This window comes from Pelodiscus sinensis, chromosome 3 (genome assembly GCF_052426305.1).
Source record: "Pelodiscus sinensis isolate ZL-2025 chromosome 3, ASM5242630v1, whole genome shotgun sequence".
In the NCBI taxonomy this organism is placed as follows: Eukaryota; Metazoa; Chordata; order Testudines; family Trionychidae; genus Pelodiscus; species Pelodiscus sinensis.
Window position 1 is genome coordinate 127,352,010 of NC_143054.1, and position 15,085 is coordinate 127,367,094.

Here is a 15,085-nt window from a genome sequence, read left to right on the forward strand (position 1 = left end):
CATTCCTGATGTCTATAAGAAAAGCTAATGCCATTTGCCATGAACGAGCTCCTCTTAATAGCTATAATTTGAATGGAGTGAAGAGAAGATGGGGACAATGTGTGTCAGACAGGGCAGAGAGAAGGCTTCCAGAATTAAGACAAGAGGTGGTGAGGGTGTGAAGAAGAGTTTTATCAGAGTGCACACAGGAAATAACCTGGATGTGTACAGAAAGGGTGAGAGAAAAAGTCAAAAAGTTAGCCATCCCAGTTATGAGGTGGAGTGAACTAGGGATTGGTGGTACTGTCTGCATAAAATGAAGAGGGAAGGGGAGGGTCTTAGGAGAAAGACATCATGGTCAAATGGGAAGTCTTATGTTTAAGCTGAGGGCAAGGCAGAGAGAAGGAGATGCCAGAGAAACAGGCTAAATGAGTGACTGGATGGGTGGAGATAAGTCAGGAGTATGATAAATATGAGAGAAGGAAGTGTAAAAATGGTAGGTGAGGACATATAGTGGCCAACATCAGAGTTCTGGACAACCCCATAGAGAACGGGAGAGCCGAGGAGTATGACCTACTAACGAAGATGCTAAAGGAATATCCAGAAAAGAAGGAGGAGGAGGAGGGCCAAGAGAAATAACATCACTACTTCTGTGGGAGTTCTGATGTGGAATTCCCTTGACCGCTCCAGCTGATCCTGTTCTATTGTGGATGGGAGAGAGCATGACTCTAGCCTGGTGATTAGGGGTCCCACCTAGGAGGTGGGAGACTCAGGGACTGTCCTCTCCATTCCAATGTTTCAAGCGCCATCATCATCCCCACTCACTCTGTTGTGTGGAGGGTGACAAATTCATTTTCACATGAAACAACTAAGCCACCTGACTCCAGGAGTGGGGTTCCCAGTTACAATTTGCTAGAAAAGATTGATACTTCCATGCCGTCTAGATTTAAGTGCTTCCCTCTCCCCATTCATTAAATAGAGAGTGTAGGCACCCATCTCAGGGTGTGCGGGTTGTGGCGCTGTTCCTGTGACTGGAAAAAGATCTAATCCTGTACTCCAGTTCTCTAACAGAAGTTTTTGGCTACATTTCTGCAATATGTACACCAATACACATGAGATGGACTAGAAGAATCTGAGCATGCCTCGATTCCTGACTATACTACGTTTCTGGTAGATTAATTGATGCAAGTGATCACAAAATAAGAGCTGACCCATCAATACAAAATTGGTCAAAGTGTGAACTGGATTTGCCTAGTGGATCTCTGCCCTCAACCTTTTAAAAAGCTGAGCCATTGTCTTTATGAAAATTATTGTTTTCCAATGAATGAAAACAGACTTAATGGGAATCAGGGAAGAAATCCAATAGCAATCTTCTATGATTAAACTCATGCAAAAGACAACAAAACCAGGATATTTGCAAGACTTGCTCATTATTAAGCAAATGAAGACTTATAAAACTATGATTTTCAGCTGAAATACAAATCCTTAATGAGATTTACATTTCCAGTATACTTTCTTTGCCATTTTGTGGTAACAGTTAAAAGGCAACCTTCAATCAAGTTTCTTTGGTACTTCTTAGTATCCAGGTTTTGTTTTGAAGACATGATTTTTCAAAGAAATTTAAATCGTATGGAAAACACATGATTTTGCAGGGAACAAGCAGAACCTTGGTGCTGTATAGTTTAAAGAAGGCAGTGAAGTCCTGCACAGACTGTGTTCTGACAATATTGTTTTCAATCACTCCCAAAACATAGGTTGAGATTGATCCATCAAGATATGACAAGCAAGTTTCCAGAAGGGAGCATAGAGGAGATGATAGCTGAAAAAAAAAAGCCATGTCTTGCACAGCGCAGTATGGTGTTTGCTGAAACAAAAAATTCAGGAGAACTGACAATTAGTTTCTGAAATTCTGAAATATTTACAGGTATTCCTATATACCACGCCAGGAGATATGAGCAGTATTTACATACACTGGATTAGGCCATAAATCACTTGACTCAGACTTGCTAGCTGAATTTGGTACAAGGTGAAGGTGATCTTTGAGCTTTTATCTTCCCTTATATTATCTATTAGAAGATTTACTCAGTGTTGCTCGGGTCCTTAATTCAAATAAGTTTGGTTTTTTCTTCATTTAAATCATTGTTCTGGGATGGGGATGCGGAGGAGGGGGTCAGTCTGCAGATTGCCCCAGGGAGAGAAGACAACCCCAGCCCTCTCTCACTGCAGCAGCTTGGGGCCAGGTGAGAAGCATCTGTCCATGGCTGCTGCAGCTCCAATGGGCATAGCTGGGGGAGAGGTACATGTTCCCCTGGCTGGGGGACAGACAGGCATGCAAACAGACATACAAACAGGTAAACTCTCTGAAATATATTAGCTAGTTGTCCCTTTCTCCAGCCCTGTCCCAAGCCTCACGTCTGGCCCCTTTCTGCCCCCCTGTGGTCTACAGTATAACTTCCCTCCTACCAGGCCCCTCCCTTTCCATTTGATGAGAAACAATCAAATTCCAGGTACATCCTATTGTTCTGGCACAACCAAAACCTTACCTTGCTTTAAGTTATAAGAGGAAGCTGCGTGTCAAATTTGGTGGTCCTAGTTCTTACCGTTTAGGAGGAGTTCTTGAACAAATGGACTCACAGACGGACGGACAGACAGACGCATATTTCTAAAATATAAGGTAAGATGTAAAATGGGGGTAGTGAGGCTGGCTGCCTTTGAAAAGTGCTTTGAAATCTACTGATCTACTTACTATAGGAGAGCTAAGTGTTATGATTATATGTGATATGTCCTCCATTTCCATACATAACAATGCCCCTTCTCCATAAGCTAAAAGCTACTCCAGGAATAACTTGCATTTAGCTGTTGAAAGGTTAGGACATTTAATAAACAGGATAAACATCCACTTGAGAGAATATGGAAATCTACTGCTGAGTAAATAAACTCCAATGTGAATCCAGGCCTACATGGGTGAAACGTTTGTACATTCATGTGCAGTTCTGTCTACACTATCACATGGGAAGGAATAACTCAGATTAGAACATAAGAACTGCCGTACTGGGTCAGACCAAAGGTCCATCTAGCCCAGTAGCCTGTCTGCCGACAGTGGCCAGCACCAGGTTCCCCCAGAGGGGGTGGACCGAAGACAATGATCAAGCGATTTGTCTCCTGCCATCCCTCTCCAGCCTCTGACAAACAGAGGCCAGGGACACCATTTCTATCCCTTGACTAGTAGCCGGGGATAGAAACCAGAGTCACAAATAGATTCAAACCAGAGTCACAAATAAACATTAGATGAAATAGCAGCCCAGTTACCAATAATCTAAGAAAAAAGCCTGAGACTCTTCTCACGACTATAGTCTAGCATTTTGAAGTTCTGGTCAGTGGTATCTGAAAGCTGTTATTTAAGGGAGAGGGACCATAGTAACAAAGAATCTTGTTTTTCAGGTGGAAATTTGTTCACGGACCCAATGGCTTTTCTGTACACTCTGGTGGTTGGGGACAAAGACAGAGGTGGTCAAGACAGAGGAAGTGTAAATAGGCACCAGACCATCAAGTGATTCAATAAATGGGAAAGGAAGAAGTAACAAAACAGAAAGGGAAGAAGTTTACAAAACTAAATTCGAAGTTTAAGTGTGACTATGAGGTAGGGGGACCTGAACTTCAAAATGCTCAGAAACATTTTCAATGTGAATCCAATTTGTCTACTCTTGAGTTTAACTAATTTGTGCCCTATCCTGTGGCATCTGAAGTCAAGTGGAGTTTGCCAATTCACTTCCATGAATTCATAGTTCGTTTTTCTACATCAGAAATATCATTTCCCTCTTTCTGCTGGAAGTCTGTCTAGAGAACTGGAGGAGTATGTGATAATGAAATCACAATATGCTAGGGTCGCAGTTTTGCTAGGCCTCACTTAGCCTGGAAGGGATGCTTACAGAGATGGGTAGGGCTTGAATGTTTTCATTAAAATCGAATATTGTTAGCAGAAATTTCTTCATGACAGATTCAAATTCTCTCACATCTACAAGGGAATGTGAAAAAGAAAAAAAGAAAACTCACCTTGAAAAAAATTGTCATCATTAAACATCACCATGGACATAAGCAAGAATCTTTTCCTTTAGAAACGAGACAAGCTAAAGGCAAGGTTGATCAACATTCTGACAATATTTATTACAAACCTCTCACTTCCCGCTGCTGATATTCTTTGTTTTTAAGTATGGGGTGTGAAATCCACAGCCAGGGATGATGCTTGCGGAGCTGAGGAAGTATGTAATGTGTTACGAATCCCACAGTCCAAGCTAAAGCAAACAGCACAATGCTGAGAAATGGCTGCGCCAAAGGAAGACAAATAATGGAATCACATTTACAAACAATATTTTATAGACACACAACATTTTTTAATTCACAAGAATTTATTCTCTCATATTTATTTGCAAGAAATATTGATTCTTATATAAAATGCTTCAAATACTACAGGTGGGAAGCAGATGTGGGGCTCAGGAAATGAAAGTAACAACCTTTGTTCTTTTTCAAAATGTACTTTACACACACATTCAACCAATATTGCAACTGGAAATAAAAAAGTTAAAATTGGTCACGTTTCTGTAAGATGCCTCTTTTCTAAGAGCTTTTATGTCATAGAAGAGATTAGTATAGGGCAAAGGTTTAGGGTAAACAATTACTAAATGCCTTATTTGTGCCTAAGATACACATCTATAATTGATTTGCTGTGTATATCAAAAGCCTTGAAATTATCTTTACTATTAAATAATTTTTCCTTAACTCTTCTCTTCACAGCTCCTCTTTATTTTGGTCTGCTAACATGCCCTATAGTAATGCATAATAAATATAATATCTGAAGGTGAAAATATTTAAAAGGATGAGACAGAAATACATACCCTTAAAGACAGAAACACAGTGCTGGCACTGACTGCAAATGATAGAACTGCAGCCACTGTGCAGACAATGAGATCCGATTTCAAGATTTCCTTCTGTGAATATAATTTTTAAAAGATAAAATCATATTCGTTTAATAATATTGTAACTGGATAAATGTAATTACTCCAATATAAATTACGGATAATTTGTAGTGTGGTGACCTTAGTCATTATTTTAAAATATATACATATATTTTAATTTAAGGGTATTTTCTGCTCTATGTTTAGCAAAATTATTTCCCGACACTCTAAGTTTGTGAAAAGGACTCTGTTAATCATATTAAAATTGAACAAAATTCATTTAAAAATGTTTGTTAACTAACTTTTAATTGTAACACGGGAAACTTAAAACTAAAACAATTTTACATTAAAAGCACATCTCCATTTATACAATCGTCTTTGCGGGATTTTCTGTATATTTGAAAATGACAACAGTCTGTTAAAATTGTGTTTAGAAACATCAAAACTTTTTCAGGCTAATGCACTGCTTCTTCCATTGCTTAAATAATCCATGCTTTCTGTAAGAATTTCTGTAATGTGTTCACAGACATCAATTATAATACAATTATTATTATTTACTATAGAGATGTGTCCACGTTACAGTGTTTGGTTCCACATATTGGTCTACATTTCTCCAAGATTTGGAGGTACAGGCAGTCCCCGAGTTATGCGGACCCAACTTATGTCGGATCCGCACTTACAAACTGGGCTTTTCTCGCCCCGGAGGATGCGGGCGGCGGGACCGCCCAGACGCGCCGAGGTCCTGCCGCCCTTGTCCTCTGGGGCGAGAAAAGCTGCTCCGCGTCTCCCTGGTCTGCTGGGGGGGGGACCCCAGCAGACCAGGCAGACGCGGAGCAAAGCAGCGGAGGACCCAGGCGGCTGCAGACCAGGGAGCCGTCTGGGCGCTCCCGCTGCCCAGGTCCTCCGTGGCTTTGCTCCGCGTCTCCCTGGTCTGCAGACCAGGGAGACGCGGAGCAAAGCCGCAGAGGACCTGGGCAGCGGGACCGCAGCGCGTCTCGGTCCCGCCGCCCGCGTCTCCATGGTCTGCTGGGGGGAGGGGGCGCAGCTAGTGCACCCCCCCACCCAGCAGACCAGGCTTTTCTCGGGACTCCTGAGGCAAAGCAGCTGGGGCGCTGCCGGTTGGTCCCACAGTGCCGCTCCTTGGCGCTACTGAACTAACCCGGCAGCACCCCAGCTGCTCTGCCCCAGGAGTCCTGATTCAGCCGCTGCTGATCAGTTTCAGCAGCGGCTGAATCTGGATGCCAGTTCCGACTTAAGTACAAATTCGACTTAAGTACAAACCTACAGTCCCTATCTTGTACGTAACCTGAGGACTGCCTGTATTCAAAGTTGAACTAGGATTAAATAACAATAAAGAAAAATAAAATCTACCCTTGAGTAAAGAGCTGGGCTGGACTAAATGTATTTTGGAGAAACTGAAAAATATATTCTTTCTAATTCATCGTTCTTGTGATTAAAATATCATTGTGAATAAACACATTCCAAAATAGTTTGAGCTATGTGAATTTTTAAACCATTTTATTTTACAGCTTACCAAAATGTCTTTGGACAGAAAAATCAATAACATGTTCGTACTGATGATTAGACATATTACAGAGGGTTCGCAGCCTTTACCACTGGCAGTAAATTAAGGTGCTGACTGAAACTAGATGCTTGCTCCTAGATATTTATCTAAATACTGACTTGTAATGCTTTAATTTATAGACTCCTAGTAACCTGGAAAACAACAAAATTTCACTTGAAAGAAAACCTCATCTGATTCAAGATGTTACTGTGACTATGCAACCAGCCCCAATAGCCAGCCTAGCCAACAAGTGTTTCTGGGTATGTCTACACTACCCTCCTAGTTCGAACTAGGAGGGTAATGTAGGCATACCACACTTGCAAATGAAGCCCAGGATTTGAATTTCCCGGGCTTCATTTGCATAAGCGGGGAGCCGCCATTTTTAAAACCCCACTGGTTCGAACCCCGTGCAGCGCGGCTACATGGGGCACGAACTAGATAGTTCGAACTAGGCTTCCTAGTTCGAACTACCGTTACTCCTCGTGAAATGAGCTTATGCAAATGAAGCCCGGGAAATTCAAATCCTGGGCTTCATTTGCAAGTGCGGTATGCCTACATTACCTCGCTAGTTCGAACTAGCGGGGTAGTGTAGACATACCCTACCATTTATTTCATGTTTTCTTTCTCCTTCTCACAGAGGGTAAGAGACCATATAACAGGGAGATAAAAAAGAAACAGAGATGTGGGAGACAACATGTAAACAGCAAATGAATTTTCAAGTGTACGAGGAGTTATCAAAAGATGATTGGATCCTGTTTCTGAGAACTATTTTATAACAGGCTTTTGAAATTGAGCTGGACCAAAGCTCTTTAGCTTGAGAAGTACTTTTTCTGTATCCCATATAATTCCACTCAGGTTTAGCTGAAATATTCTTAATTGTTTCTTGCTTGAATACTACATGCAGATGTGGTTACTTCATTTTAAAAAAGATATCTTGGCACTGGAAAAAGTTCAGAGAAGGGCAACAAAAATGTTTAGGAGTTTGAAACAGTTGCCATATGGGAAAAGATTAATTCAATTGGGACTTTGTAGCTTAGAAAAGAGGAGACTAAGGAGAAATATGATAGAGGTTTCTAAAACCATGACCAGCATGGAGAAAGTAGATAAGGAAAAGTTATTACTAGAGAAAGTAAAGAAGTTCACATATTTGGGGAGCAGCATGATGGATGATCTAGACCAGTGTTTCTTAAACTTTTTAAGACTGAGGACCATCAAACAATTTTTTTAAAATAAGGAACACCAAGGGCTATTTTGTTGAGCAACCCCCCTGCTCCCCCCCAAAAACAACAACAAAAACCAGGGTGTTGGGGAGAAGTTATTGAGAAAAAAAAGTCGACCCTTTAAGGGCAGCCATTTTGAATTCCGTTGTTCTCCGCGGCACACCGGTGTACCCCGGAATACAGTTTAAGAAACACTGATCTAGACTGTAAGAAGGAAATAGCAACTAGAATAGTGTTAGCAAGAATGAGTTTGAAGGCAATGGATAAGATCTGGAAAAGTAAAGTGATTAACTTAGGAATGAAGCGGAGTGTCTTAAAAATGTATGTATTTAGCTGCATGTTGTACAGATGTGAGACATGGGTGATAACAACATTTCCCAAGAGAAGGAGATTGGTGTATGAGAGGAGTTGTTATAGAAAGATCCTGAGACTAAGATGGATGCAGAAGGTCACCAATGAGGAATTATATAGGAAGATACAGCCAAAAGAGAACCTACTGCAGAAGATTATACAACAGAAGTTACAGCTATTTGGGCATATCTGCAGAATGAATGATGAGCAAAAAGTTAAGACCCTGGTACTCAGCATAATGGATGTTCCAATTAGGAGAGAGAGACTCCACAGAGAATGGTTAGATGATATAGTAGATTGGTGTGGCGCTAGTCTATAAAAACTAAGCCACTCCGCACTGGATAGGGAAAGATGGAAGGAAAGGATGTGAGGGAGGCACCGGTCAGCAATGGGCGTTGAGCCCATGGTTGTTATTGTTGTTGTTGATGATGATGATGACGATGATGACGATGATGACGATGATGATGCAACAATTAGGGATCATCAAATGAAATTAATAGGTAGCAGATTTAAAACAAAAAAAAGCAGTATTTCTTCATACAACTCAAAGTCAACTTGTGGAACTCCTTTCCAGATGATGTTGTGAAGACCAGAACTTTAAAAGGGTTCAAAAAACAACCAGATAAATTCATGGAAGATAGGTCCATCGATGGCTATTAGCCAGGATGGGTAGGAATGGTGCTCATAGCCTCTGTTTGTCAGAAGCTGGAAATGGGTGCCTCTGGAGCACCTGGCACTGGCTGCTCTTGGAAGACAGGATACTAGGCTAGATGAACCTTTGGTCTGACCCAGTATGGCTGTTCTTATGTTCTTGCTTGTGTTCCTCAGGAAAATTTTGACAGACTGCCAAAATAAAATGTTCATGTTCCATTAATAAAGAATTGGATTCAAACCACTGCCAAAGCAGCAGCAACAGAACCCTCACATACATGTTAAGGCAATGTATGGAAGCAAAGAGGAGTGTGGGCAGAGCTGGTGCAGGCTTCCAGAAACAGCCTGCCTCGACTCAGCATATGGCTCCAGTGGTCCATACCCAACTCTGAGGGCATCACATAGGACAGAAGCATCGCAATTCATGGAAATATAGGGAAAGCAAGAAACAGGCCAAGCCACCTCAGTCCATCACTACCAGCCAACTCCTGAGCTCTTCCCTGGCCCTACTCCAGTGGTCCATTCCACCCACAGGATAATAGCCTTCTCTCTGTCGACAGTAAATATAGTTAGCTGGGTATCTCAAGGGGTAGCATCTGTCCTGAGTTTACTTTTACCTTTTTTTCTGTATTAAAAATCCTAGGAATTTAAATACTAAAAGTACATTCAAAGAATGTTATTTAGGTTGCAAAGTTAAGCACTTGGAAGCAAGGAAATGCCAGATTTATCACTGCCCATATAACTTTAATTTAGCCCTGCTACGTATATGGATTATAATATAATCTTACATTAATATAATGTAATCTTTAATTATATGATTCTATACCAGTCTCAGTAATGCCAACTCTAAGCATTCAAAAAAATCATGAGTCAGGTCCCAAAGAAGTCATGAGGTTGGCTAAAAACTAATAAATTGGGTCATCTTTTCAAAGATAGACAGAGAGATTTACTATTTTAAAAATGAAAGCTGATGTTCTCGTGTAATCATGCCTCTCCCGCCCTCCGCCCCCTCCCAGGGCTGGGGTCTTAATAAAAATATCAAACATCATGACATTTGCAACTAGATGATGACACTGGTAAACACAGCACATTTTTCACTAGACCCCTGCACGGGGGTGTGTGCAACATGAATGCATAAGAGGACTAAATTAAGATTGGACAGGCCACCACTTCCTATCTCTTTAGTCCTTGATTTTGCAACCTAATTGATTTGCTTTTGATGTCTGTTTATGCACATTGTGTGTGAAAGGTTTGACCTAGTAAAAGTTCAGTAGTGAAATAATCACTGCCATTGGGATCGTTTTGCAGGTTCAGATACAAGCATCATGCAGACAAAGATTCAACATCACTCTCCTACCAGTCTATCAAAGATGTATTGCTCTATTTTTTTAAAAAGGCTATTCTGGATACCGCCTGCTTGTGAGAATAAATGGGAAAAACACGCTGTAAATTGTTTTTTCTTCTTCTTTTAAATTATTCATTTGGAGCTTTGTATAAATCCTTTTACTAGCTATCTGACTGTTTGTACTAAAGGCCAGGAAGGAAGTTGAGTTTGAATGTAATATATTAACACCCTCAGGCCACTGGTTAATGTAGTAATCAACCATGGGGATGCCTATAGAAACTAATTATAATGCTGGGAAGCTCCATTCTCAAAGTTGAATAGTCAATTATCCATCACAGTTGTTTTGTAATTCCAGTTGCTAAAGCTGACAATTCTTACATAGCCATTTGAGCAGAGAGAAAAATAATAAAGGTCATGTAGTTAAGCATTACAAATGCTATATTGATTACCACTAACATTAACATGAAGCCATTATACAATACAACAGATTTATTTTAATATTTAGATCTCTTTGCTTTTATCTTGGGAGGTGAACTAGTTAGTTATAGCTTAAAATGTATGGATTAAAAAAGGTGCTAATTTAGCCTGAATATTATGCATGCCTTATACATGGGTGCATAGGCTAGTGGGCACTGGACCTTTTGTTGCACTTTTCTATCTTATACAGCTGAGAGTGAAGAAGAAAAAGCTTTGTTTTGGTCATTACACAGGGGCATCCTGAGGGAAACAAAAGAGGGAAGGATACGCTATTCAAACCTTTCCTTCTGGTCCTCATGTAACAGTGTACCCAATTCCAGATTGATCAAAGTTCTTCTTACAAAGGATCTGAAAGCTATTTTTAGTTTGCTTTTGACAATTAATCAAAACCCGAGCTAGTTACGATAGCATATTCCCTTAACAATAGTGGAATAAGATTAGAATAGTTTGTTGTTTGACTGTTTCCTTCAAATTTGATATATCTCTCTTTTTAGAGGCCTACACTCACTCATTTGCTATACACACATTGCACTATAAGAATAATGGTAAGAGCCTATTTAAATTGGATGAACTACTTATTAAGATATAGGTGCCAGCCACTAAAGAGTTTAGACTGCATGTGTTAATCTACAATAGCCATCTCCTCTTCTGGGAGCACAATCTATGTTCCAGCATGGAAGAGTTAGCACTATATAAACCAACTTAGATTGGTGCCCATCTGCTTACATTTATGTAAAAATGGGAGGAAAACTAAACAGAGAAAGAAGGGAAGGTACAGCATTAGGAGCCTGTGTTTCTGGAAAACTACACGAGATGTCAATATGTGTAGCAGAAATGTGCAGCTGATAAGCATCATATGAAACCTATTCCCTGGCAGAAAAAAGTACCAAGAAACAAATTCAACTACAAAGAAAGGATCAAGACACATAGGCCCTGTCTACATAGCCATCATTCTGGGATGTATTAACAAGAGTGTTGTAAGCAAGACATGAGAGTAGACATCCGCTCTACTCTGTGCTGATTAGGCCTCAATTGGAGTATTGTGTCCAGTTTTGGGCACATTTCAAGAAAGATGTGGAGAAATTGGAGACGGTCCAGAGAAGAACAATAAAAATGATGTAAAGATCTAGAAGACATGAAGGAAAGAACAATCAGTTTCACACATACAGAATGGGAAGCGGCTGTCTAGGAAGGAGTATGGCAGAAAGGGATCTAGGGCAGTGGTCCCCAATGTGGTGCCCATGGGTGCCATGGCGCCCGCCAGGGCATTTATGTGCACCTGCCGAAACATCTGGGCTGGCCCCGCCCCCGGCACACGGCACATGCATGGTGCCGGCCCTGGGCTCAGGACGCATGGGCGGCCCCCACCCCTGGACATGCAGTGCATGTGTGGCCCCACCCCCGGAAGCGAAGCACGTGAGCGGCCCCGCCCCCGGATGCCAGGCACGTGAGTGGCCACGCACCGGGCACCCAGCAGCCACGAAAGGTTGGGGACCACTGATCTAGGAGTTATAGTGGACCACAAGCTAAATATGAGACAACAGTGTGATGCTGTTGCAAAAAAGGCAAACATGATTCTGGGATGTATTAACAGGTGTGTTGTGAGCAAAACACGAGAAGTCATTCTTCCGCTCTACTCTGCACTGAATAGGCCTCAATTGGAGTATTGTGTCCAGTTCTGGGCACCACATTTCAAGAAAGATGTGGAGAAATTGGAGAAGGTCCAGAGAAGAGCAACAAGAATGATTAAAGGTCTAGAGAACATGACCTATGAAGGAAGACTGAAAAAATTGGGCTTGTTTAGTTTGGAAAAGAGAAGATTGAGAGGGGACATGATAGCGGTTTTCAGGTATCTAAAAGGGTGTCACAAGGAGGAGGGAGAAAACTTGTTCTTCCTGGCCTCTGAGGATAGAACAAGAAGCAATGGGGCTTAAACTGCAGCAAGGGAGGTTTAGGTTGGACATTAGGAAAAAGTTCCTAACTGTCAGGATGGTTAAACACTGGAATAAATTGCCTAGGGAGGTTGTGGAATCTCCATCTCTTGAGATATTTAAGAGTAGGTTAGATAAATGTCTATCAGGGATGATCTAGACAGTATTTGGTCCTGCCATAAGGGCAGGGAACTGGACTCGATGACCTCTTGAGGTCCCTTCCAGTCCTACTATTCTATGATTCTATGACCTGTGAGGGAAGACTGAAAGAATTGGGTATGGTTAGTCTAGAAAAGAGAAGACTAAGAGGGAACATGATAACAGCTTTCAGATACCTAAAAGATTGTTACAAGGAGGAGGGAGAAAAACTATTCTCCATAACCTCTGATGATAGGACAAGAAACAATGGGCTTAAATTGCAGCAACGGGGGAATTAGGTTGGACATCAGGGAAAATCTTCCTGTCCGGATAGTTAACCCCTATAACAAATTGCCTAGGGAGGTTGTAGATTCTCCATTATTGGAGATTCAAGAACAGGTTAGATAAACACCTATCAGGGATAGTCTAATGGTGCTTGCTTGATCCTGCCAGGAACACAGGGGAATTGGACTCAATGACTTCTCAAGATTTTTCCAGTTCCAGTGTGCTATGATTCTGCATTACCAATATAGTCATTCCAGAGTACACATTAGAACGGAGTTATGCCCTTTTCCTAGTGTCAGGGCTGTTCCCCACTCTGGCACTCTGAGTGCAGAAGGCTAGGGCCTGCAAGAGAGCTTCAAAACCTCACCTCTAAAGGCACTGGTTACCAAAACTCCTTCCCCCAACACCGCCTGAATCACAATACACAGATTTTGGGGAATTTCTGCCACCATCGAGTGCTTTTTGATCACTAAAAACCAAGGGTGAACATTTGAAATCACCCTCAGGATACCCCAAGCTCTTTTGCCCAAAAAGAGCTTGGAAAAGAAATGAGAAAAACAAGCTGGAGTCTCTGACAGCTGACCGCTCTGTCAGAGGCATGCAGACATATGCAGTTTCCAGGACATAAGAATCAAATCATCACCTTAAAAAAGTGACTTTTATTACAAAACAAAAAATAAACTTGATAAAGGATACTTAGTTGCTAGATGATACAGAGCAACTAAGGAAAACAAATTCAAAAACAGAGAAAATCTCCAGGAACAATGCTTAGGTGATAATTGCGATGGAAGGCACAGAATCACACAGAACAGTTCAAAGCAAACCACAAAATAAAGAAAAATTACCCTAAACGAGACTGTCTTCACTTTTCTAATTTTGTCTTTGTCCACTCCACTTCCATGCCCAGAATTCCGTGGAGGCATGGTAGTCCTGTCTGGGTTTAAATCATTCTGTATCTCTCCTCCACTAAGATAGCAAGCAGGGAACGTATATCCAATTCAAATTTCAACCCTCTATCTCGATTGGTTCTCCTGGTCCCCTGCCCAATACCTTTGCTAGCTACCTGAACTTAACCCTTTAGTCACTGGGTGCTGGTCAGCACTCCTCCTGTCTATTACACCTCGTTACATGGTTCTAGTCTGCAGTATAGTCAGGATCTTAACTGGTTTTTTTAACCAGATTCCTATTTACACTCTGAAATGAAATTATTGTAACCAGTTCAAGAGATCGCCTTATTGTTAACTGAGTCAGTTCTCTGACCTGTCTCTACTTGTAAAATAGATCAGGTCAGATTGTAAACTTGCCCCAGGCAATGAGCAATAAGTGGAAGGGATGTGGGGATTATAAAAACAGAACAAAATGATGCCTCCTACTATACCTACAATATAGTCAACCAGTTCATACAAATCAGTTGACAACGGATTATGGCCATAAGCTACATACCAAAACTCCAATCAGAGTGTGTAGCCAAGATTTATAATAGATAATTTATCTTTGCTCAGAAGTTGCCCTCCATTAATAGCCATACCTCTACTATGCAATGTAACCAGCTAAACTAATTACATTTAATATACACTATGACTTCTACACCAGGCAACAAAATAGTGTATTTTCCATGAGCTCCTTAAACACTACTTACTCCCACATATACTTATACTTTATGGATTATTTAGTTCCCAAGTGCTGTGCTGAAGAGAAGGAATGATTTCTAGCTTCTGGGCAATTCAGGACTTTTGGAAGGAATTAACCCCACCTTAAATCACCTGGGAACCCCATCTTCAACTAGTCTGAACTCCGGAGGTGTTCACCTTTACTGGGGCCCAGCCATCAATACTTTACTAAGGCCATGTCTACACTGGCAGAATTTTTTCACTGAAAGTTTTGCGGACTATCAAAAAATGCAGATAAAAAAAATCATTGATACATGTTCACACTGTCTCCTCAGTTAGCGGAGTGCATCCACGCTTGAGGCAATAGCATCGACAACTGAACATAGTTAAGGGATTCCACAGGAGTGGATTGCAGGTTTCCAGTACATATAATAAAGATTTTTTAAAAGGCTTACCACTGACTCCCTCATCTTCTCTGGGAGTGGATCTGTGGATGAGTCTTCCAAATTTTGACGCAGAAAATGAGGAAAAAATTTACATTGAATAAGGGACCTATTGCAAAAAAGATTTTTGTTAGAATAC

At 41.1% G+C, this 15,085-nt stretch overlaps 1 protein-coding gene across 1 annotated transcript in view; it reads right to left on the reverse strand.

Moving 5' to 3' along the window:
* PCNX2 (pecanex 2) overlaps positions 1–15,085 on the reverse strand; it is a 224,394-nt gene that overhangs the window by 103,630 nt on the left and 105,679 nt on the right. The window contains exons 17-19 of the mRNA XM_089777363.1: positions 14,959–15,055; positions 4,872–4,964; positions 4,152–4,302 (exon numbers count right to left, since the gene is read on the reverse strand). Of these exons, the coding sequence (XP_089633489.1) occupies positions 4,152–4,302; positions 4,872–4,964; positions 14,959–15,055 (341 nt within the window). The remainder of the gene's footprint in view (positions 1–4,151; positions 4,303–4,871; positions 4,965–14,958; positions 15,056–15,085) is intronic.